This window comes from Anarrhichthys ocellatus, unplaced genomic scaffold, assembly GCF_004355925.1.
Source record: "Anarrhichthys ocellatus isolate YVR2014 unplaced genomic scaffold, GSC_Weel_1.0 scaffold83, whole genome shotgun sequence".
In the NCBI taxonomy this organism is placed as follows: domain Eukaryota; kingdom Metazoa; phylum Chordata; class Actinopteri; order Perciformes; family Anarhichadidae; genus Anarrhichthys; species Anarrhichthys ocellatus.
Genome location: NW_022280113.1, coordinates 1,049,493 through 1,075,537, shown reverse-complemented (window position 1 = coordinate 1,075,537; position 26,045 = coordinate 1,049,493). Strand labels below are relative to the sequence as shown.

General features: G+C 43.6%; 1 protein-coding gene across 1 annotated transcript in view; it reads right to left on the bottom strand.

The window, feature by feature from the left end:
- Window positions 1–3,469: 3,469 nt before the first annotated feature.
- The window catches only part of LOC116398373 (ubiquitin carboxyl-terminal hydrolase 43-like), a 39,894-nt gene continuing 17,318 nt past the window's right edge, over window positions 3,470–26,045 (bottom strand). The window contains exon 3 of the mRNA XM_031874611.1: window positions 3,470–9,017. Coding sequence (XP_031730471.1) covers window positions 8,910–9,017 — 108 coding nt within the window. The 3' untranslated portion in view covers window positions 3,470–8,909. The remainder of the gene's footprint in view (window positions 9,018–26,045) is intronic.

Genomic DNA, 26,045 nt, shown 5'->3' with positions numbered 1-26,045 from the left:
AAAAATAAGTACTCTCATTTAAAGGTGTTATTATTAGTATATCTGTGTTGGCAATACGTCCAGTCAAAAGTCAGTGTGAAAATGCATTTTTAGGGAGTTAAAACTAACTGAGACTAACTAACGATTCTGGGCACAGCGGTGGTCCCAGCAGCGACCAAACTCAAATGTTCTTGTCACAGAAACCGGATTGTTTAGTCACAGCAGTCCGGACCTTATTTAAGGTGTCGGCCTACAGCTCCGCTGACAGTGATGGATGGAGGCCTGGGATCAGGTGCAAAGTTTGTTGCTGGCATTTACACTTGGAGTAAACAGAACTACAAAAAAACAAAAACATTGTCACGATCAGGCTTTATCTTGTGTGTTCTGTGTCTTTGTGTAACTTCACCCTCCTCACTCTACCTGTCAGTCACTCCCTCAGCATCAACCTAACTCCCTTCACCTGCCCCTAATCACACTCACCTCATCAGCTCATTACTCTCACCTGCTCACTCTGCCTCCTTCACTATTTAATCCCCTGCCTCACACACACCCACTGCCAGGTCATTGTTTGTGTTCCTACCTACCTGCCCGTTTTGCTCGTCCTGTTTCCCAGTCTGCCTGCCCTGTCAGAATTCCCCCCCTCGTCTTTTGTCTTGTCCTCGGATTCCCTGTTTGTTTATGGTTATTCATTTAAACCCTTTTTTCACTACACCTGACTGTCTGCGCTTGAGTCCTCATCATGCCCCGTGACAAACATTCCTTTTAGTAAAACCTTTCTGCTCTTAAAAGTTTGAGAGTTTCATTCTGGGTGTTTATTTTTAATTACTATTGAAGAACTGTTGAAGACTTAACCTAGATGCCAGATACACTCACCAGCAGCAAACATTACTCGACACGATCCGTTCTCGAAAGACAAAAGGTCAAGAATATCTACTTTCCCTCGCTGGTGCCCAAAATCACATCCTCACACCGAGAGTTCTTCATGATCTTTTAGGGAGAAACATGTGGCAACACGCTGCGACAGCAGTACCAGATGCTTTGATGTCAAGAAAAATGTGGGCGAACATATTTATTTTTTTAACTTTCTGAATCCCACATAGGCCTGGTGAGAATGATGAACGACCATGTTTTGTGCAGAGCGCATATTTATAACACCTGGCTGGATTATGTGCAAAGCGTCACTGCACATTCACGCGTCAGCCTCAGGCTTGTCCTACATTAGATGCCAAAGTACAAATCCTACAGATCTGATGCAATGATTCTAAAGGAACAGCGGAATAAAATGCGACCTCCAGCCACAGCAAACTTAGGGCTGCGTTATATACCACAGTTGTCTATAGGTCAGCGCTCCTCCAGGGAGTGAAAGAACGAGAGAGCTCAAGAGAGTTACATGTCTTCTGTTGGGCTGTCAGTCAGTCACGTGTCACTGGCTGTGGATTGGAGGGCACTCATCTCTTTCTATCAGAGAGTGCGAGTAGAGACCCCCTGTCAGGGGAAATTAACTCTGCTAAAGGGGCGGTTGAGACTCTCTCGCACGTTAAAATCTCATACAAACTCACTTTCTTTATCTTTCTAATTCTCCCTCTTAAGGCCTCTACACACCGGGGTTGTGACGAATAAAAGGACATGAAAACAGAAATACTCGCTTGTGAATAAATTGCATCAAAACTATTCAAAACCGGCAGTGATGCGAATTTGCGACAGTTGCAATAAAAAGGTTTGAATAGATTTGCATAAGCAGAGGGCCAACTACCTGGATCTGACAGTCTGTCTGAGGTCAACTGTTAAACTGTAAACCATTTTCCTGAGTTTCCTTTCAGCAAAATGCTCAGAGTGAATTGGAGTTCCTTCTGGTAAAAAGTTAAGTTAGAGTATCGGCGGTTCGATCCCCGGCTTGGCTAGTCCATGTCGATGCTAAATTGCTCCCGTAGGTTCTGCCTCCGGAGTGTGAATGGGTGTGAATGTAAGATAGTCCTGGTGGGCAGGTGGCACCTTGCATGGTAGCCCCTGTCATCGGTGTATGAATGGGTGTAAAAGTGCTTTGAGTCCATTTACCATTTGATGCCTTTATTCGCAAAGGCTCAGAAAGTACTCTACAGTTTAAAAAATATATATATATTGACATGCCAATTGAACTCCCTCAGTGTGCAAATTCCTTTCAATTTAAAGACAACATTGTGATTGCCTGTTCTCAATGCAACCTTCATACATGCGAGTTTCCTAATGACTGGGTGATGAATGGATTCTTGTCAACCCCTCTAAAAAGGAACAGAAGACACCTTGGCACACACGACTCACTTCTCAAGTTGACAAGCAGGAACTAGCTGGTTGTTGAACAAATCAATAATGATATGAAAGTATGTAGAAAAGGATGTCTTGATCTAACCCTCAGCATTAGGACGGAGGTGGGGATTAGCCGTCTCAAATCTGATCCTTTGGTTGTCTGGTCTGTCAGCTGTCCCCCCACTGCACTGAGTTAAAACACTGGAAGTATCTCGTACCGCACAGTGTTCAAAGTGAATGAACAGAAAACCCCACAAAATGCATGAAAAACCGCAGCCCTTAAAAAGCCAATAACGATGTGAGCAGAATCGCTCTGTCACTGATCACTTTGAGTGTGTGTCTAAAGATCCATTTTTTAAAAGTTATTTTCTGCTGTAGGTAGTTGCTACATGTCCCTTGTGTTTTGCATTATGGGACAAACATTTCCATCAACCCAACATTTAAAATTGGGCAGCTCTAGTACTGTGTATGTGAGGTGGAACCGATTCTCCAAACAAGCCACTCTTCCGTGGTATCTCCCTGCTCCAGCCAGCCAGCATTGTGTGGAGTGTGTGTGCGCAGTGTAACGCACGCACACACACACACACACACACACACACACACACACACAATTTTCTGGTGGGTCTCCACAGTGGAAAAGTATTGGTATGTTTTAATGAGCCAAGAGTCTGGAGGCCTGAACTTTAACATATACAGTTTGGATCACAGACAGGAAAAGTATGAGAATATAAACTCTTGTATAAGGCCAGTTCCAGAAGTTAATATGATTCAGACAATTAATATTCACCAGGAAACACACACGAACACACCGGAGAAGGGTAGACCATGGAGAGTGGGGAGATGGGAAGTTGTGCCTCGGCTCTTTTTCTTATTGGCGACTCCTCTGGTTGCAAAAACAAGTCAGATTGTATCGAAGTCTATGAGAAAATGACCCTACTTCTCACTTGATATATTCGGACAGTAAACATTGTAAATTTGAGTTTATGGTCTCAATGGCTAGTTTCAAGTCTTAGTAAATTGTCTTGCAACTTTAACCCTTTCATAGTGTATTTCTTTTTCAGTTCATCAAAGTTGATTCGTTCTAAAATATCTTATTCAGACATTGGTTGCACTTAGCTCCACCCTCTCGTCTCACTTCTGGTTGCAAAAAAGCAAGATGGCGACGGCCAAAAAGCAAGATGGCGTTGGCCAAAATGTTGAACTTGATGCTTCAAAAGTCCAAACCAATGGGTGACGTCATGGTGACTACATCCACCTCTTACTTACAGTCTATGGTTAAGAGGTCATCTTAGGCTCCAGTGGCTACTCGCTGGTGTGTAACTGTAGACTATTGTATAACTCAAAAGTGAGGTGGCAAATGACGTGTTGTTGCAAAACAAAACGGGATAAAGGACATCAAAGAATCACTCCCATTTTGTACTGCCCGGCACTAACCGGCTAGCACCCACTTCAAAGCCTGGTACTGCAGGGAGCTGGGTGACACCAGCGGGGGGGAGATTTTGCGCCATGGATGGAGCGACCAGACGGAGGGGTCAACGCGAGCCCATCCCAACCTGGGTGGAAAAAGTGGAGCCCCTGCGGACCATCTTTGAAGATGAGAGAAAGTTTGCACTCTCCTATGAAGCGTTGAGTCTTCAAAGGACCTGGCGTAAAAATATATGATTGGTGGAGAGAACGTCTCATGCTGGACAGATTTCACCGTATATCTAAATCACGCTACAATACATAAATTGTTTATGGCTCGCGGCTCGACTTGTCAGGGACTGAGAAAAAACGATGTACGTCTCTGTGTTTTTCAGCTGGCTTTGTTTCAATTGCTCCGTAAACCTGGAAATCATAGAAACTCTAGTTTGTATCTGACAACATGTATTATACAAACTGTGTAATATCCCAAACGCTTTCACATTGAATATGCATCCAAATAAAGGCCACTGTGATATAAAAAAACAAAAAAACAAAACAAAGTAACCATCATCAACTATCTTGTTTGTCAAGACCGAGATAGAGGCCGGTGCTTTCCGCACGCCTCCCAGGCCATTAAAAATAGATGCCACAAACTGAGAGCGACAGACAGAGGAGGGAGGGGGGGAGGGAGGGAGGCTTTTGACAAAGGCTCATTCAAACGCTGCGGCACAACGTAGCGACTTGAGTGCCGACTCCCACACCGGCAGCTCAAACCACAAGACAGCCCCGGCCTCTAATCGCAAACATTTATTCAGATCAGACAACTCCACTGGATGTCTCTGAGGAGCATCTCTGTGAGATATAAAAAGAATCAGGAAGGAAGACGAGGGAAGAAAGAGAGATCAGCCAAGTGATAGAGGCAGAGAGAGGAGGAGGGAAGGCCAGAGAGAGAGAGCGACACAGATGGAGACGGAGACAGAGGAGAGCCGGTGAAACAAAGAAAACAAAAATAAGTCGCTGCGAAATTGAGAGTGAGCGATTGCTCTTTTGTTGGAGTGCATTTAGAGCCGGAGTGACTTCGGCTCCCCAGTGATTACACAAAATAAAAAGGAGAGCACATGAAGGTCCCCCGACTCAGCAGACTGAAACCAGCTCAGGCTGAGACGGGCTAATGTGGTGAGAATACAAATGCATAAAAGGCATATTTACACTGGAGAACGGTCTGATGAAACCCGGAGTGGAAAACAAATTCCAAACCATCATTTATTAAACGAGAGTGAGTCACCGGGGATGATGCTGCCGCAGAGTTTGGAAACAAATCAACACTCGGCGGTTTCAATTAGAGCGTAACTTGCGCTTGTGATGTGTTTTGTAGCGGAGTCGCCAACGCTTCGTTAAGTGCTTGGACTGAGAAAGTAATACAAGTGATGAATAACACTTTTTTTTTTTTTATTTCTATGATATGAGTGGAGGCTGTAAGAGATGGAACAGAAATTGTTAAGTGAGGAAATGAAGACTGGGTGAGCTTGGTGACCGCTTCATTTCTGAATGAAGTTATAAAGTGACATTAATGAACATCACTGTTCTGGGATGTAAATGTACCAGATGTAGAAGAGTCTTCTATCTGCCAGCAGGTTATTATATGAAGTAATGCATACGTTCACCTTTTTTAAACTACTGACCACCACGTATCACTGCTCATTAGGGCTTCTCAATAATATAGTGATTTACTCTTGAATATTGCGACTAAAAGTTATACGTAGAAACACATGATTGAAGGTATCATAAAAATATGGATAAAAGCATTTAGAGTATGTTCAATTTATGAACTATTATATGCCTAACTAAAAAAAAAAAAGAATCGGCAGATTAAGCGACAATTGATTGCAGCGCTTTACACTACTGTTTATGCATTTACATAAACTTATTTATGTAGTAGTAGGACTGTAATCGCCGCCAGCAACGTCACAACAGAAAGGAGAAACGCCTGTTCCGTCTGTCATAACTGTCCTTAAAACCTGCAACACGTGAGGCAGGTGCCCTGCAGGGAAAAAGCTCTTCTTTCACTTCCTCTCTATATTCATCCACATCTTACTCAAAACCCCCTCAGGTGAATCCCACAGTCCCACATTTTGCGGTGTGCAGTTACACGGTAAGCTTGTTAGCTGGGATGTTACAACCAGTAATGACTCCTGGACACACTGGAAAAATAAGATGCTACTGCACTTAAGACTCAGACTACTTAAGGATGAGGGTTGTTTGTGTGTGTGTGTGTGTGTGTGTGTGTGTGTGTGTGTGTGTGTCACTTATTGTCAGCATTACAATTTACATAGTTATTCTATTTCAAATCAAACAATTATAAGACCATGATGGCAGTTTTTTTATACTGAAGATGATAATGAATTTCTATGTAAATGTAACATTTGACAATATGTAATATATATACGTATATACTATAAATAAGTAGTGTTAGTGCTTTGTGTGGAGCCAACACTGATGTAATCCAGTAGCGTTTATTTTAAATGTCAGCAGGGGGAAGTGACACACACACTCTTATTGCAAAAGACGACTGAGGGGGGAATACCTGGCTGCAGGCTGCAAAAAGGGGGCGGGGTTCAACGGCAAACGTTTAATCCCACTCACCGTAATTTCACCCAGATTTGATCGGTCTGTGTTACTTTGACATTTAGCTGGATTTAACAGATTTAAAGTAACTAAACAGGCTTTCCAACGGTATAAAATTCATTGCCAAGAAGCATTGTTACAACAGAGAAATAATCTACCAAACGCTAATTTCCGAACTTTTTGATCGATGTTTATTTGTTATTTTAAATCATTCAAGTTAGGGTAAATGTGAAAGTAATTTAGACCAAGCCCAGCAGTTCATGTGATGTTTCTTGAAGTAGTTCTTAATGGGACTTATTATCAGTGTTAAGAATGAATGTGTCAACCAGTAGATGTGACAGTTGACTCCCCTTCTCACTCTTCTATTAAGCTTTAATGCATTCCATAAAACCATAACTGTGCTGGGAGAAGAGGATACCTCCAGCGTCTCTACCAGCCTCAGAATTAAATATATTCCATATTTTTGGAGTGTTGTTGCTATAATCAGTGTGAATAGTGTTAGAGAGAACAAAAAAGAGACAGTAAAAAAAAAAAAAAAAAAAAAAAAAGACAGAAGGAGATGGTCAACAAACATCTTCACCCCTCTGGTCTCTCCCACTGAATCAGCGCGAGCCGTTTTCAATTACTCAGGCGGAGAGCATCATGGGAGACGAGCGTCCGCGGGGATACAGTCCGCCTCCAAGGGTTCAATCCATCCTCCGGCGACGAGGGAATGGGATGATCCCACGAATGAACGGGCTGGTTAACCTCGCAGTGTGCTGGTCAATACCGTACGAGTGTCAGGGGTTGACCTCGTTATTGATCGGCCCGCGTGCTAATCTGCCGCGGGTCGACTGTGTGTGTGTCGATCCAAACATGACGGGGCTATTCTGGATATTCAGACTGTGAGCATCATGATCCCGTTTGTCTATATTTGTGTCCCATTTCCAGTGAGCACAGAAATTTCTATGTGGTAGTTATAGCTTGGAGAAGCACAGGATTCACTTTGTTTACGGGCACGTGTTCACCTGTTCATGCTCGTTCCAAAGTCTGTTTTGGTTTCGGGTGTGATCTTTCCCTCAACCCACACACACAAATACGCCTTTGCTTGTCGAACATGAGTTAAGTGCACAATGTAAACGGGTGACCAAACTCAGCAAAAGTCCATTCATTTCCTACAGAGCTGAGCAACCAGGGAAACATTCAATGAGCTTGATCAGCTGTTGTCACGCATAGTGTGTTCCATCCTACCCCTACTTGTCCCAGTGTTAATGTCAATGGATTGTTTTAACAGGGGCAGATAAGCGAAGTATTGTGACAACTTCCCATTATTGTTATCATTTAGGAATCTGTAGATTATAATATTCAAATGAGCATCTTATCGTTTGGTTAATAAAAAGTCCGAAAATTGATCCTGCACCTATTAGCAAGTAGCACTGAGCTGAAGTTCATCACAAACGTTTGCAAGGACAGAGAATGTTTTTCTTCCCTTGCTATTCCCAATTTTGTCATTTAAAAATAGTCAAGATTTTCCAATCCGCAACATTCAAGTCTGCAATTTTGTCTTTATTTACCAGTTTATAGCATTGTTATTGTTCTGGAATCAAGTGGAAAGCGAAGGTAAGAGGTGAAGTAAATGTGCGCCGTCAAGTGTGCCGAAAAGCTTACTGAAAGGTCTCAAGTCAATTCCATAATGGAGGTGCTACTAAAGCAGAAAACCTCAGTTTCTGACTTTGCTCTGTGAATGAAGCCAAAAGAGCCATAAAGCAGCGCTAAAGACGAATCCCATGAATTCTTCAGGTCTGTCTGACCTACTTTCTCGAGCTAGGGATTCTTATGTCTACCCACAGGTGCTGAATACCTATTCTCTTTAATGGTATGTATGGCACCCTGTTTATTTAAACACAACCTCAGGACATTCGATAAAGTGCCTGGTGGAAAGCCTGCTGCATAATTGATCAGGGACTTGAGATGGAAAATTTGTTTTGAGTTTTATGCTTTTGACAGAAATGTCTTCTTTTTTTTTTTTTCTTAGGTCAAACTTATTACATCACGATGAAGCCCCTTGAAGAAAACACTCACAAAAACAAATAGACAACAAAACAATACAAAACTGGGGCTGTCCCGAACACATTTTGGGGGCTTCGAAGCTTCAGTGAGGAATATGTGCATTCTGTTGCGCATGGCGACAGCACAGAGCCGTCTGTCCCGATCCCGTTCCGTCAGGAGTACCACACAAAGTGGAGCAGGGGGTTATTTCTCCTTGTGACAACTTTTTCGGGCCACCGTGCTTGAACCCTGGTGTGAGCCCGTGCACTTAAACGTCGGCGGAAGGGGAAACGACGACAACAACACAAGCTGTCAGACATTCCTCAAACTTGCGGTCATTATTTACTTAAATTGTACTTTGCTTTGCTTTTATTGTCTATGAGGGGTTCAAGATTGGATGAAAAGTCTGCATAGCTACAGAATCTACTCGACCAGACTTGAACCTACGATGCATTCAGTCCAGCCGCCGCCATCGCAAGATTCCTAAAAGTTAAAGAGACTAGAAAGGACTGGATTTGAGATCATCAATCTGACACGTTAGGAAAAAACACGTTCGTAATCTGTGAGCACGCTGGTCACGTCTGTGCTGCTCACCTGTACTGAGCCTGGAAGTGTTCGTGGACAAAACTGTGTCGATCTCGAGGCTGCTGCGTGCCGGCTGAACTGGGGCTGGAAGGATCCTCCGACGAACTGGGTCCCTGCAGACAAATGATCGCTTTAGTGGACATGGAATACATTTATGAGAACATCCTTTGCAGGCAGATTCATAAATACACACCATCATCTTCAGAATGATATTAAATAGGAATAAGAACACGAGTTGCCTACAAGCCACAATAAATGAATTAAGGCTGCAGCAGAGAAGACTTTCTTTTACAAATACATTGTTGTCTGTCTGTTACAAATTGAGGCTGCATGCGAGAAGTGGATCTCATTTGCCTTTATTCTGTTGAGTCAATATCAGGCATCAGATATATGACGCTTCTCTTGTTGCACAGGGAGAGATAATGCAAAACTCTCTTTAACAGAAGCCAATGATCCCTCGTGTATTATATAGCAGCTTTAACCAGACCTAATTGCAGATATGGACAAAATGCAAGCTCAAAGAATAACTCAATCTCTTTGACTTTTCCCTTTGCCTTCATTATTTAGAGACAATATACTTTAAAAAATGGTTACTTCTTCGATAAACTGGAGACGATCAAACAGAGAGATACGGATATAGATTAAGAGGGAGAACCAGACAGAGTGAGACAATTTAACTAAATGGGGGAGAAAAAAAAAGGTGAATCATAAAATGTTACAGCATGGAGGGGATTTCATCCGTCTGAAAGAGAGGGAAAGTTTAAATGCTAATTAGTCAACACCGTTTGGAGTCAGAGAAATATTTGAGATGTCAACCATCCTCGCCGGTGTCACGCTGATGTCTGCTGAATAAACTAAATGACTAGGATGCCCCGCACGCTGCGTCGGACTCAGCAGGAGGGCAGAGAGACTTCAAAGACAAACACAAGAATAAAAGAATGACGCCGATGAATAAAAGATGGACAACTGTGACTCGAGGAAACAGAGCAATAGATGATAAAGACGAATCTTTATCTTGTATAGCGGACTATGAAGCCGTTTTTTTGTCTGACCTCACAATTGAAGCGCACATTGCACGTGTACTGAGGTAATAAATCAAGTGAGAATAAGAGTTATTTCCTTAGAGATAGATTCCTTTGGCAACCACTGCCATCTCTGCTGGCCATGAGAGAGAGAATGAAAGAAAATGAAGTTTAAGGCACTTCTGCATTGACTTCCCTTTTCAGAACCAGTAGGGTTGCCGCATGATTATTATTATTATTATTAAAACTACACAATTTAAGACAGGTTTTTTTTTTTTTTTTATAGCTGTAACAGTGGAGCAACAATGCACCTTTACGGTAAAATCCATGTGCACAGCAACGATCGTTAAGTTTGTAGGAGCATGATTCAGGCAGGTTAACAGGCATCCTCTCGGGCCGCTTATACAAAAGAAAACCACCCTTCAACTCATTCTTCGTCTACTATACTGTCACACTAGTTCTTTGGCACTAACCGTTGGCACTGAAAAGGAATTGATAAATTATGCTCCGCAGATTCGTTTAAAAGGCCCTGCACACCCACACAGGTGTTTTCAATCACGCTGCCTAACAACTCTGGGCAGGTTGAGACTGGGTGGAACGGAGTTGCAATAAAACTAAGAAGAAAGTGAAACAGATGCAAACTAAAGCAGAGTCTGCACACACCCACAGAGCGCGGACAGCAACAGGTCTACCAAGGTGACGGGAGTGAAAACACCGGAAAAGCACAGCTGAAACAAACATCGTTACCGATGTCTCACTTCCATCAAATGTCCCAGTAGGACTTGCCAGTGAGTCCGCGTGAACAAGAGGCCTTTTTTTCATGTTTACTGCAGACATTTGACCTGTTAGTTTACGAAAAGCACAGGTGTTACTAGTAACGCTGACGATGCAATCTGGGAACAACCAGCTATGGTGTGATGGTGGTGATTTAGCTTTTTATTGGTTTCATATTAGCTTGCGAGCTGATCGCTTGTGAAACAACCAGGTCGAAGACGTCGTCTCGCATCTCCGGTTGCTAATCGGAGTGTAAACATCAAGAGATACAAACCCAGTGTCGTATCTGTCGTCAGGCCGAGATTAGTTGGTTAGAAACTTTATTGTCCACGGAATTGTCTTTGGCTTCACCGCAATCGCCATGAACTACAAATAAGACGGCAGCAAGAAACGGTATAATGACAATCCAACTTTGATGAAGATTCACTGTTGTTCAAACAAAATCCAATCATTGCATTCACTTTGAACAATGAGCTGCTTTTTTGGAAATCTTCTCCCAGGATGTCTCTTCACTAGAATATATAATGAAGCACAAAGCACAAAAAAATCTCCTGTGTGACAGTTTACTTTCAAACTCCACCTTCAGCACATCTCCAGTATTGGCGTTGTCTTTATTTTTTTTTTCTCTACTAAGTGAATAAAAACAACATAAAAACTCATTGTTCTTCAAGTCGCCGCTTAATAGTATATCGATAGTTGTATCTCCAACTTTTGTTCCCGACAGAAACCACGGGACAAGATTTCCAATTAAGTGCTACGGTGTCTGGCGAGGTCACCAAAGAGTCGACGCAGAAGAAGACGCTGATTGGCTACGCACAGCTGGTCGGGAGCCGTGTTTTCCACGTGCACACACCTCAGCCATCTGCTCGAGTGGTAAGTCTTGACGTGGCTACGCGTAAGATAAAAGCGTAATTAAGGCAAGGAAAGAACAGAGTGATGTGTGAGCTGGACAGAGGGCGGTGCCTCCGTCCCGGGCGGCTCAGACATCCTGTGTGAGCTGTAGAGATTGGACAAGGGACTCGTCGGCACCTGGGGACCACGCGATGCAGCAGGGGTGATTTAAAGTTGACTTCAATTTCCACTTTGTGCTGGTGAGCATCGGTTTTCACTCAGAGAGTAGGGGCGCCAGAACAAAAAAAAGAGAATTACACCAAAGTCATTCTTCATACTACTAAGACGCAGAGATTCTGAATCTCGCATTGACCGCATTTTTTAATCTCTGGCAATCATGTATGATTTTCCAGCTGAGCCATATTTTCACCGAATCAAATGAGATTTCTTTAAATCTGCCTCTGCATGCATTTATGTCATAATAAATGACAATGCTGATGCATTTCACATGGCGTGTTTACCACCTCTCATTTGTAAATCACAGGCCGAGCCGTGACCGACTCTCTGTTTCACCCTCTTTTTTTTTTTGGTCTCTTCTCTGGAGGACAATGCAGAACAATCCTCAGACCCTCCAGAGACAGACTCGGTTACAAGCGTCACCATGGCAACCCTGGCCTCATTCCCCTCAATCAACATATGGGAACAGAGGACGTTTTCATCAGCCACAGTGTGGCCCAAGACTCCCGAGTCATCCGTGTTTGTGTGTGAATGAGGGCAAAATATAAACTAACTCAACTAGTATTTTTTTAAATTACTAGTATGCAAATTCAATAAAACAGATCACGCCACAATTTCAAGGAAAAGTTTGAAGTACCGTGACAACTCTGCTAATAAAAGCACAAGGACAAGAGCGTGGCAGGTACTCTGTGCTCAATGGTTGCGAGATAATGGTGTTTGCACGAGCATGCGATTCCCAGAGATTGAATGCATCATTTTTGAAGTGTGGGATTTGAAATTGCCCTCACATTCACCTTAAGAGAGCCGTTAAGCGCTGCAGATGCACACGAGATGCCGCTGTAAAGTGTGAAGCCTTTTACCTTCAATCATCGCTACCAGCATATTCTGCGTGGTTTGTTTGAATATTTAAAAAAAAAAAAAAACTGGAAGTCTGCAGTTCAGCCATACTGCTGTGACCATTTTTGCATTCTCACTCATACACATTTAATTTCGCTGAGTACACAAAGTGCCAAGAAAGAAAGTTGTTTGTGATGGAGAGGAGGGGGAATGTGAGTGGGAGACAAAGACTGGCTTTGATACTGAATTCTCTATGCATAATTGATCAGAACGAGGGCTTTTCACCGCACCACATGGGGCAGGTCATCAACCTCTTAGGCAGATCTGGGAGCAGATAAACAGACGGCTCCATTGTGCGACAGTAAGAGGTTGAGATAGGGAGACAGAAACTGTCTGTCTATCTTGCAAAAACACATGCTGTATATGTTAAAAAAAAAAATATATATATATATATATACTGTACATGTGCAGATATGCACCGTTAAAACACAGGGAGAGACAGAGAGAGCACCTCACTGCGCCTCTTTATTTAGCACCCAGGGAATAACGAATGCCACCGCGACGCCGCTCCAGCTCTGCCAGAAATAGATGCGGGGGCCAACCGCGGCAATAGCAAGCGAATACTAATATTCAGTAGCACTAAGCTGTTCAATTGTCACACTGGGTGTAACAAAAATAAAAAAACTCCCAACAGATCGAGGCCACATTCAACCGCCTCCTGTTGCTTGGGGACAAAAGTACCGGCAGCATCTACATGCCCCCCGGCGGTGTAATAGATTTCTTCAGATTTACTTTTACTTTCAGAGCTCAGCGTGCTCCAGCTGAAATGCCTGTATTTCAGTCAGGCACACTCTCGTCATAGATTTTAACCATTTATTGCAACAAATGGAAATACAGTTAAACTTGGCGCTGATGGCTCCGCTCCTTTAAAGCTCCCCGGATTAGCCAGCAGCTACCAAGCTAAAACAGGGAGCACCGAGCAACAACCCCCAAGGGTTTACAGGAATGAGCCAGAAGTACATTTTTTAAATACATTTCAACCATTTGCCATGAAAGATGAACTCTGAACTAAAAAAGGGGTGGAGGCTGGGCAGAAGGAGGCAAAGCTTTGCCAGCAGTACGGTCTGTAACAGCGTAGGTGTAGAATGAATCAGTGAGGAGGGAGTCATATTTAAAAAAACCTCCTTGAAGTGAGAGTGGGCTGTGATTGGTGCGTGGCCGATTGGAAGCTGTGATTCAATCGGCTGGCTGTTGGCTGCTTACAGCTGGGGGGCGTATGACTTCCGTGTCCTGCATGAACTAACGCTATGCTTCATTTGTGTTGTTCTCTTAATGACTTCAGTGATAAACTGTGGACAAGCTTCTGTCACAAAATTGTAGAGCAATGAGTAGGCATAAAAAGTGACAACTAAAGGGAAAGATGAGAAGAAATATTCATTGGCTAAAAATAAAAGGCTTTTTTTCCTACTGCAGCCACGGATAGTTCCATTCTGCTCATGCTTTTGCGTTTAGAGCCACTTTCATATCTTTTTTACAGCCAGGTGTTGGTCGATTACAGCACAAAGAGCTGATCTAATCAGCGTGTAGGAGCCAAAAGCCTGGAGCTCTCGTGGCAATGGGTCCTGCAGGATTGGAACACACATACCTTCGAGAAAAATAACTGAATTGGTGATGAGCGTTGATGGTGACTTTGGCACCCTGATCCTCTTTCTATTATTACACCGATGCTCTCAAATGTGCTACTTTTAGAATTGACAGCGAAGCCTTTCCCAGCGGATCAAGCAAGTTTTCAGGTGTGTAAAAAAAAAAAAGAGCTAAGGTCACATCGGAAAAGAACAGCGTGTTTTTGTTCTCCCTTTCCGTTTGCCCGATGAGGAGGTCAAAACGGGAAAACATCACCGGCCATCAGCGGAGCTCGGCATCGCCGCGTCATGGGAGCTGTCAGCACTATAGCAGCAAAATAACAGAAAAGACTAAGTGTTGGAGCAGTAGTTTAGACTCCATTGACTGGCCCAGCCTGAGCTCCTGTTTTCCAACAGAGCGGCAAGGACTCATGGGTATAGTGCGTCAGCGAGATTGTTGCGCTTTCGGCCCGCTTGTTGTTCGACACACTTAAACTTCAAGGACGCACAGCCACAGCCACTGTATTGTCACATTAATAACCGGCGCTTCAGTCAGCTCCTCTGTGTGCCGACTGTACTGGCGATGTCGTGAGGAACAAGAGCGCTTGTTAGTTGTTTTTTTTCACACAATAATATAAGATATCTGTGAAACCTAATGGGGCATCTTTCCTCACATATCGAAACAAAGCAGCGCCACGGCGACCAATTACAAACGTGCTAATGTCCTTGTTGCTGGCGATTAGTCAACCTCACTCCACGGCTGGAACTCACCTGGTGGTGTGTGTGTGTGTGTGTGTGTAGTCAGCACTATATGCACACAGCTAAGCTAAAAAACAAAGAGCAGATTGCTCCTCTGGCTGTCTTAGGGATCCTGCAGCAGCTGCATTGTGCCCATCTCTCCCCCACCTGCGGCTTCCATGTGCTGCTGTCTTCTTCTCGTCCTCCCTCCCTCCCTCCCTGTCTGTCTTTCTTTACCTACAGCAGGACATCACACAACATGCAAGATTTTGGCAACTGTCAAAAAACATTCAGTCACGGAAAGATGCAAAAAAAAAAAAAAATGTTTGTAAGCACACAGTTAAAAGTGTGCTATCTTTATCCCATCAAGGCTCCCCTACAGCACAGCGTGAGACAAGATTAAGGACCGAGTGTAGCGGGCGGCTGTGATGTAAATCACCCTCCATCAGCAGGACGGTTGGCGTCACTCACTGTGACCTGAGTTGGCTTGTTCTGCTCCTCACCTTTTGGTTTTGGGGGCTCAATTCTGTGCGGTCGGTGAAACATTTCTCCCGTGCGGCCCTCTGTAAATCTCTCTGGCCCATCTCTCTGGCCCAGCGCCTCTGGCAGAGGCCCCCGTTACCCTCCAGAGACCCTCACACTGCAATCCCTACATGTAAACATACGCCGTTATCAAAAGCCCCCTGCTGATTCCCCGTGGTGCGCATTCATGTGAGACGGTACCGAGGCGCTCCTCTACGGCGTGCTGGGGAGTGAGTGGGAGTTTGGTTTAAAGTGTGTGTGGGAAAGAGTGGGTGGGCGAGTTTTTATAGCTGCAAAACGTTACAACCACGGCGCTGACACACTAATTTAATTATCAATCAAGAAACTAAATTATATATATATATATTTTTTTTTCTTCTTTTAACTTGAATCAGCAACCACTGAAGGCTTAACAGGTCCCCCGAAAACATTTGTAGCTTCCTCTGTCATGGAGCAGAACGACTGGGAACAGCTTGAACTGACAATGGTTACAATGGGTTCTTTTTTTATTTATTATTAAGTATCAAAATGACCGTACACTGGGGGTTTCTTCCTGGCTCAAAACATCTTTTTGTCATCATGTGCACTCACCCTATGTATCAAGTGTATTGTATTAAAAATGTGAAACCCTGAATATTACATTTTCATCTGCAATGTTTTGTAGTGGTCCAAGTAATATTTGTCCCTAAAGTGTGCTGAAGTAGCACATCACCCGACCACAGTTAAGCTACGCTTGAGACGGAGAGCATGACCGCAAATACTGATTTGCTAAATATCTTGTAAAATGATTGCCAAAAAATTATTTTATGAATTTATTTTGACTACTCCCTAATTTAAGTTATTTGCTTTAATGCTGTCCTACATTTCTCTGTTTGCACGTTTGTATTGGATAAAGTAGGGGGAAAGTACTATACTATATACTATACTATCATGTGATTATATGATGTTTGTTTTTTTGCTGTGGTGGCAAATACATTCTCAGCTAGTAAGCATAATAGTCTGTTAGCAGCTGGGAGAGGATCCTTCGCTACATTCAAGTACAAAAAAAGAAAAGAAATGGAGGATAAAGAAAGAGAGACGGGAGATGCACAAGATCAACTTGAGGAGCTTGTCTGCTGTTTGGAAGTTTCAGCCATACTGCTCTTCCAACATTATACCAACAACACTGACGACCAGTCGCCCACTTTTCAACAACCGCAGACCTGTGGTCAGTTTGTATAGAGTTCATGCAAATATCTTAAAATACTTTGTGTGGAAAAGGACGCAACATTAAAGTTGCCATATCTATTTGAGTCTGTTAATTTTATTTTACAGTTTGCACAATAAAAGAAAACAAAGCCTTCAGTATATACATGATAACATTCAAATGTTTCTATGTAATAGAAATGTATGTCATAATATATGTAGTCCAAGAAGAATAAACTACTATAAACCAATATAAAAGGTCCAGTCAAGCAAAAAAAACAACGGAATCTTAAGAAATACAATTTTAGTAAAGGTAGAGTCACATTTATCTTCCGTTCAACGAAATTGCCCCAAACCAAGCCGCCAAGTTTGGTTATGTGACATTTTACAATGATACCAGGGTGATGGCGCCGCGCTAAAGTAATGACTTCTCCATTTCCAAAGACACAAGTTTGAGGATTGAGTCAAAACGTGTGTATTCCTCCTTGTTTTGATGTCAATTTGACACTTTGGATTAGCACACACTAATCATATGGACAGTTGAGAGTTGCATCACACAAAAGGGAACGATCCCTTCTGGAATCCATTATAATTACAGCCTCCTTTCTCTGTGTCGAGGGAAACTACAAACCTTTCACAACCCTTCAGGTCTAAAGCAGGTGAGAGTTTGTTCACTGAAGAGAGACTTTGCCTGCATTTTTTTACTGACTGGATGCTTTCAATTTTTTTCCAGTCATTCAAGCCTACGTTTGAGCAGCAGTAGCTTTTTAATACTTCAACACATAAAGAAACAGTGTGTGAGATTTAAGGGGCTCTTTCGACTGAGAGGACATGTAACATTATATAAGTATGTTTTCTTTTGTGTATGATCACCTGAAAATAACAATTGTTAGGTTTTTGTCCCCTTAGAATGAGCCGTTTGTATCTACATGTCAAGCGGGTTGCACCGCCGTGTTTCTACAGTATCCCAGAACGGACAAACCAAACACTGACTCTACATAGGGTCAAACAAGTTTTTCGTGAAGGCCCACCATAGTTTCAGTTGGTTCCAATCTGTCAGCTCACCACTAGAGGCCTCCAAATTTCACATGTCAATGTCAGCTGGAAAGTGTTCTGAACAGAAGGGACCCAAAGACACTTCTGTCAAATAACAACAAGGAAATGATATTTTCTTTAATAATGCTACTGTGTCCATGTGCTGAGCGGTCCAAGCTGCAGTTGGGGAGAAAAACACCTCTTTTATTGAGACTAAAAACTATTTCTGAAAAAGAAATGCCGTCCGACTGAGGAGAGATGCCGATTCAGTTATCGTCTCAAACCACATTTCCAATCAACTGGCTGGCTCAAGGGGCTTAACACGTTCACCTGAGCTGCCAGCAACTGCTCTGAGTCATCCCTGCACGCTCACACACACACACACACACACACACACACACCCCCAAACATTCCCACAGACGCTCACACACACACACACACACACACACACACACACACACACTACAATATATTAGCTCACATGGGCCGATGATGCACTCTCGCTCCCCTTTCTGTTTCACGTTCCGTGCATTCAAGCAGGCTCATAAAAGTGCAGATTTCGCTCAAAAAGACTTCTGATTAAATGATCTTCGGCTCGTGGTCACGAAGCAAGAGCGAGGGCGTTCACTGAGGCGATGAAGCAGAACTGCGACAGCCGAGCAAACCTGAATGGGTGAGGATGAATTTGAGATGGTTTTTCTCACAAAATGTGTTTGTGCCACAGCGAGACAAAGCACTGTGATCCCCGAAAGTGCCAAACTCAGCCAGAGCTACCAGACATGTAATCTCAGGCAGCCATAGCTCCTCTGGCTCAAACGATGGGAGGGTCTGGAGAATCTTTCATGGTAAATGCTTTGGAAACGGAGTCAAAGGCAGCAGTGACTGTGGAGTCTCAAACACCTTTGGGTAACGGCACCTATCGTGTCACATTTCTATGTCTGTTCAAAAGCAACTTGGCTTCCAAGTTACCCCGACGACACCTAAATGCACCATACACGCAACTGCAGATGCCATTTTAGGGATCAAACTCAATTAATGTCATGCCCATATTAGATTAAACCATAAACCACATTTCAAAACCACAGCTAATTGGTTTTAAAGGGGAACACCACCTAAATTAAGAATCCCTATATGGTATCTCCATGGCCTAGGAAAGTTCAATTAATGTTTGTGAACATGAGCTACACTCTCTCAAAGCCAGAAACCAGAGAACAAGGTCTCGGGTATAAAGTCGGGAGCTGCTCCATAGACAACGAATGGGAGACTGATATCTCCAGAGCTGGCCTGTTAGCTAGTTAGTCTCTGGAGCTCGCGCCTACTCTCCTCCCATCCAAGTGGTTTCCTAGTGGCGAGGATTGAGGCGGAGGGACCGCTACACCCAGCGCTGCCGCTGGCCACCGGCCCGCTGTTGGGCTCATTTTCTGAAACCAGTGTTGCATGAAAGCATGGTGGAATTAGCAAGGTAGCTAGCTAACTAGCCAGCCGCTAAACTATTGAAATTGAACAACTTAATGTTTTATCCACAAGCTCTTGTCGCAGCGTAGGAAAGGACACATCCTTTTCTGTAACCAGTGTTGCATGAACGCATGGTGGAATTAGCGTGCTAACTGGCGGAAGGCTGGCTACCCCGTTAGCTCGCTAATTCCGCCATGCTTTCAAACGTAACGTTGGTTACACAAAATAAGCCCAACAGCGGGCCATCTCTCCAATCTCTAATAATTCAGCCGTGCAGCAGCCGTGACAGATGAGGTTAGCAGAAGGCTAAGCTAAACCACGAGCAACATTCTCCCTCCCTCTCTGAAACACTTCACCGATATTGTAGCTCGCTAGAGCCGCGGATCACCGTTAATCATCTCATATGTACACTTCAAATGAACAGTCTTAATAGCAAACACTCACAACCACATTTTAACCACTGTATAATTAATTGACTGGACTGTGCAACGCGTTTGGTTCGTCTACGCTGGTCACCTTCATGAACCTTTATGAATGTAGTCAGTGTTGATGAGGTGTGTGTGTGCAGTTACTGTCTTATTAAGCGTGTTTGTCTTTGTGTGTGTGTGTGTGTGTGTGTGTGTGTGTGTGTGTGTGTGTGTATTTGAGTGTTCTGCACTGAAGTATCCCACAGCTGCTATCAGCTTGATGTTTTCGGCCTCCTGCAGGAAGAGATGACGTCTCCCACTGAGAGTGCGAATTAGGCGAGCCAATGTTGACATAGATGCCGGCTGCTTCAGGAGACACCCAGATCCGCTCTTGTCTTTCAGAGAGCGCCTTTCCACCAGAGCATTTGAATGGCACTCACATATCAGCACAGGCCAGGTTTTAATGGAAGCGAGCATGTGTGTGTGTTACACCTGAGAGTTTGTCAACACTGTGAGAGGACTGGAGATTGGTTCATTTCAGCTCACTTTCTAAATAAACGGCTGCCAATAGCGACTCTGAAAGACTCTCCGACGTGGAAAGGCGGCCTGGCAGAGGTGTCTTGAGGTGAACGAGACAAGATGGAGGAAGAGAGAGACAAAGTAAATACACAGAGGACCAATAATTGAGGAGGAAACCCTGTTAAATGAAGAGATAAGAGGGGGATTCAAAGGCAGGACAGGAGGATGTTAAGAAAAATATGTGCGACCAGCAGTGTTTGTTTACCACTTACTCAACGAGACTAAAAGTCTACAGCCATGCTAGTCACCCCATGAGGCTGTCGTACTCTGTACTACTGATGACAACAACTACTAACAATTTCCCAGAGCAACATTTTTAAATTCTGTCAGTTTACCACTTGAAAAAAAGGAATATATTCAGTGAAATAACAGAGAAAGGTTTCTCATTTTAAATGCTAGAACAAGGTTTGACATTGGTGCTTCATACATTTTCTGTCTATGGCCTGCCAATCGATTAGTAATTGTTAATACTTAGTTAAACTAACGAGCTATTTGCTGTCACATTTCGCTGACAGTGTGAAGAGACTACACACTACTGAAACAGATCCACCCAACACTCAACAAGTCAGGCTCTCTGTACCTCGGTTCAAAACCTTACAACAGAGGATGGGCAGAAAACAAAGTGGGAGAAAAGAGAGAGTGAGAGAGATAAAGAATGAGGCTCTGTTGGGGCCACAGAGGGAGCGCTCTATCCAGAGAAGGGGAGCAACGAAAGAAACGCTGTCCGCGCAGTAAAGCGGCTGACTCAACTCTATTCTTTCAGCTCCAAATGGCCGCCGCTAATGCGGCCTATTCAAAGCAGGCTTACACGGTAACAAGGCAGTCTGGGAGATAGCGGTTTGAAACCACCAGGCATTTTAACCCTTGTTCGCCAATGTTGATTAATCTCACTTAGTTGTGAGGCCCAAAGGCCAAACGCTTCACTGTAACTAACTTCCCTCTGATGTTAGGCCTGTCCCTACCTGAAGAGCCCTGCGTGTACCCGCTACGTTTTTATGCAGCGCAGAGTGCCGCCAGTGCCGGCTGTTACTATGGAGATGCCAGTCGGCCCAAAACAAAGGTGGAACAGAAAAATCAGCAGCCTCAGACAAGAGCTCCTGGCACGGCTTTGACAACCAAATCTGGCTCAGCAGCAGGGACTCGAGCCATCCCTCCCTCTGTGTTTCTCACTCCGTCTCTCTAATCAGAACAAATCATTATTTAGAGAAATAAACAAATTGATATGACTGATCGAGATAAAGGGGAGATGATCTTGTGAGGGTGTTTGCCCGTCGCTTTTGAGAGGAGCTTTGAGGTGACCGGCGCCAGAGTCTCTACTCCCCAACAGAAAAGGAGCACTCGGCATTCTGGGAAAGCCGGGGACAGATCTCGTACCAAAAGACAGGCTGAGAACTTTAAACCCAAAGGTGATCACCCGTAAGGCTAGTTCATGTCCTCATAAACTCTCGCTCCACTGACAATCCCCACACATCAGTGGAGGAACCGGGTCTGGCTTTGGTTGAGCTTAGAGACACAGTTCAACTAAGGCCACTAAGAGTGAGGAGTCTGTATTGTGTACTGGTTGATGCCCGGTAGATCTCAACACGTAGGCTGAACGACATGATAGAAAAAAAAAAAAAACATTCCAAAGAACATTTTTATGTTTTCTAAATGCAATTTCATATTCAGAAGATGTTAAATGCATTGACATGTGATCCACCAGTGTGCATTACATAACAGACATGATACTGAAAGTAAATAATCGATAACATTGGCTTTTTGCTCCAAGCTTTAAGATAAGAAATGACCAGAAAACAAGGAATGAAAAGGTCGTATTTAATACGTCTCACAAAGACACTACTAAAGCCTTAGTTGGTCCCTCTGAGGTGGGTTTTGTTTTGTAAATTACCACTTAAAAGCTCACATAGAAACACAGACACATTTGAGTGAGTAATAATGCTGCTTTACTGTTTTTTTGAGCCGCAAGGTCCACGTCTGTTTCTTAAATCCTTTATCCTTCTGCAAAATCTGCCACATTAACACTTTAGCCTCGCTAAAACCAAAAGGTAAACACACAAAAAACAGCCCACGCAGAGTCCACCACAATCTAAAGTGTCACACTGCAAATAACTAGCTGATTAATCCACCGCTGAGAGAATAAGGATCTACGTTTGCTTTCACCTTTAAAGAACGTATCGTGTGTGTTGCCATAATCATCCAACACAGTTTGTTTTTTTATTATTGTTCACTGGATTTCAACTTGAGTGGCATATAAATATTTCCTCTTGCAGCTCAGGCCTCTGAGGACAATGATGACGAATGGATGAACAGGTGACAGGAACAGGTCAGACTGCCATGTCACGTTCTACAGGCGCCGACACGACCATATAAGGAGGAACCGCTTGTAAAAAAAAAAAAAAAGACGAGTGTGGTGGAAGTTGCGCTGAACAATGAACTTGCAGGAGAAAGACATAATGAGAGGGGAAAATAAATCCCTCTGGTTGTTTTAGACGTACTCCAAGGTGACAACGTGAGCGACTAACAGCCAAACAGTGATCTTTATCCCCACATTAATTACTGCAAATACCACACGTGGGATATCATACCTGAATCCACAGACTTTTACACCGTTTCCTCCGATCATCTTATCAGAAAACCGGCTGTGTAAATTCGACAGCCTGCAGGGATTTAAACAAATGAGATGAACGTGGGCTGCAGTTAGTAAAACAACTCACTGTGGGCCTAAAAAAAGGGGTACGAATACGATTTTACTCATCACAGTGTGCGGTGATGGACTTATACCTTTTAATATACAAAAACCAGACCCACCAAATATCCTAATAGACGAACTTCTGACACTGGGAAGTGTATTGTTGTTGGAAACATATAGAGTTACAGTGTTTAATAATTATACATGTCTTATCTAGTTTCAAATTACTTCCAGTGTTCAAATGGTGCTTATTCTATATTTTTATTATTGTCAACAAATCCAATGAAAAACTATGAATTGATTCTACTAAGTAAGTAAGTATTGTTTGTATCCACACACCAGGCAGCAACCTTTCTAATGTCCATCAGGAGGCGACTCCTCTGGTTGATAAAAGAAGTCTTCTTACCGCTCACTTGATTTATTACCTCAGTAAACATTTTGAACATGAGTTTATGGTCTAAATCGCTGGTTTCAAGTCTTCTTCAATACAGCATGATGTTGATTTAGTAAATTAAATTTAGAGTTGAATAGGCAATAAAGCAGGGTATGCTTCAGGGGGCGGGGCTACCTTGTGATTGACAAGTTGCTACCACAGCGTTGTCCGGTCTGGAAGTTGTCCATGTTTTCGTCTCACAACTTCAACCCTTTCACACAGTGTTCTCAGTTCATGGAACTGAACTCTCTCGTGTCACTTCTGGTTGCAAAAAGCCAAGATGGAGACGCCCAAAAACAAAGATGGAAACGGCCCGAAATGTCGAACTCGAATCTTCAAAACCGTAGTCCAAAAGAACCAATGGGCGACGTCACCGCGACTACGTCCACTTCCTATATACAGTATACGCATAGAGCTCCAATGTTGTCCAACAACCATTACTGAGTGTTGGTATATAAGAGTGATAGTGATATTTTTTTTTTTCCCTGGGCCGAGAATTTACTTTCACCTCTTTCAATACAGTCCTAATAAAAAAAAGATATGAAATGATGGAATGTGAAGGTCTTTAAATTCAACGTTTGGGCAGAACTCTTTTTGAAAAAGCTTTTTATACTCAGAATGTAAACGCCGAATTCTGCAGCATTTATAGTCCAATTTCCATTAACTTCCCCGTAGTCCTCAATTCACCCCTAATGCTCATTAGAGGAACCTCTCTACCAACTCCCCTCCACTTTCCTCTCCGTCTGACTTTCGCCTCTCTCTCTCTGCACAGACAGAAGTTTATCTTTCAGATGTTCTTGAACTATTTAAAGAAGGACATCCTTTGAAACATTAATGTATTTGATTAAATGTCCTGAATATTTCATTCACGTAGAATGATCCATTAAAAGCCCCTTACAGTGAATGTCCACCTGCATGTTTGTTGTTGGTGGCAGTGCCCACCTTGAGTTACTGTACTACGGTCAACTGCACGCATGTGTGTGTGTGGGTGCGTGCGTGGGAGAAGGCAAGCTGGAAGAAGTATCGAGTAAAAGGAAGGAGAAAAAAACACTCTCCTGACCTAAAAGAGAATCAGTGCTCGGTAAAAATGGGAAGCTGAGATGGAAGAAGCAGAGAGCAGGCGAGGCCATCACTGTCTGCTCTTGTCAAACATGCAAGAGAGGGTTTTAAAACGCTCCCCCCAAAAAGCTCTTCCATCCGCCGTCCCACACGCGTGCACAGAGAGAGGACACCAGGAGGATGTGAAGAGGACAGGAGCGGGGGGGGGGGGTAGAAGGGTGCCACCCACCCCGCTGCCATTTCGCCCCCCGAGCGTCAATCGATGTCGCTGCCGCTCATGGATCTCCTTTGTGTGTGCGACTGTTTTTGCCCCCTGATATGACATCATTTAATAATTCATAACCTCCCGCAGCACGGCATTTCAGACCCAGCGCTCCTCTGTTAAGGCTGCTCCACGGCCGGGTGACGGGTCCCTATTTCAGCCCACTGTGCTTTCCTTGTGTTACTTTACTTCTGTGATTTTCTACTGCAGGGACAAACGGGTCCATCCATAGTTTCAGCAGTCGTTTGCATGACAGTCTCACTGGAGATGATGGTTTCTGTTTAAATTAAGCTACTCTGAAGACAGGGAATTCATATATTGAGCTAATAATGAACCTGATAAGTGCATTTCAGGATTGCGGAGAGAAGAATCAGGCCGAATGTAAAACACATGAAAATGAACTCTCGCGACCGCATAACAACTTTACACAAGACGGATCCTTTTGTAGCCATAACCGTCCTAAACTCTGACCTAACTGCCGGCCGGCAAGTTGCATTGTGGGCAATGTAGGCGTCAAGTTTTGGCAAGGAAGAACAGTGCATGGACTAAAAAAATAAGACAGTATCTCTGCTTCCGCTGCATCGATTTTGACCCCTTCTCACAATCTCATCAGCGGAGCACTCTTTTTGAGAGTTTATTCATATTCAACAAACATTTTTGACTGGGCTGATATCGATTCTGGATGGCGTGTTTCCAGGCTTACATATGCTGCAAAAACAATTGAAGAAATCTGGCTGTGAGAGGCTAGAAGCAGAAATTGGCAGGTTACATTTGTGGCTCCCAGATGCCTCGGAAAAAACACCCGTTTGGACGAGATATCGGTGTTCAAACACACACACACACACACACACACACACACACACACACACACACACAGAGAGAGAGAAGTGTACTGAGAAACACTCAAACACTAGGCTCTCTGCAGTATGTGTCTTCTCATCTCCAAGCAGCCTCTCAAAACCCCAACCTCTCCATATAACCACTCTCAAAAATGAATATAATATTGTCCTCTGGCCTTTCTTCCTTCCTTCCCCCTTGTAACAACGTCGTATTGTAACTGATGCTTCTCAAGTGAGATAGAGGGGGAGTGCTTTTTTTTTTTGCAGTGGATGATGTGCACCAGCACACCCTTCCTCACCCTCTCCCTCCTACTCTCCGTTACTACCTCTGTGTCTTTCTTCAATGGCTTTTCTGAAATGAGACAATGAGGCGGAGAGAAGGTTCGAAGACTTAGATCAAGGTTAAACAGTGCTGATTTACACCGGCGTAAAAAGCAGCGTGTAGCTGGCATCCATTCAGAGGTGACAATAAGAGCTGGGCTAACTTCATTCGCCGGGCAACTCCGTTTCATCTCATGCAGCAGTGCTAACCACCTCGCGAAGAAAATCCAAATTTTCATTTCTGCAGATGTCTAGCAGAGTTGCAAGAGAAAGAGAGGGGGGGGGGGGGGGGGG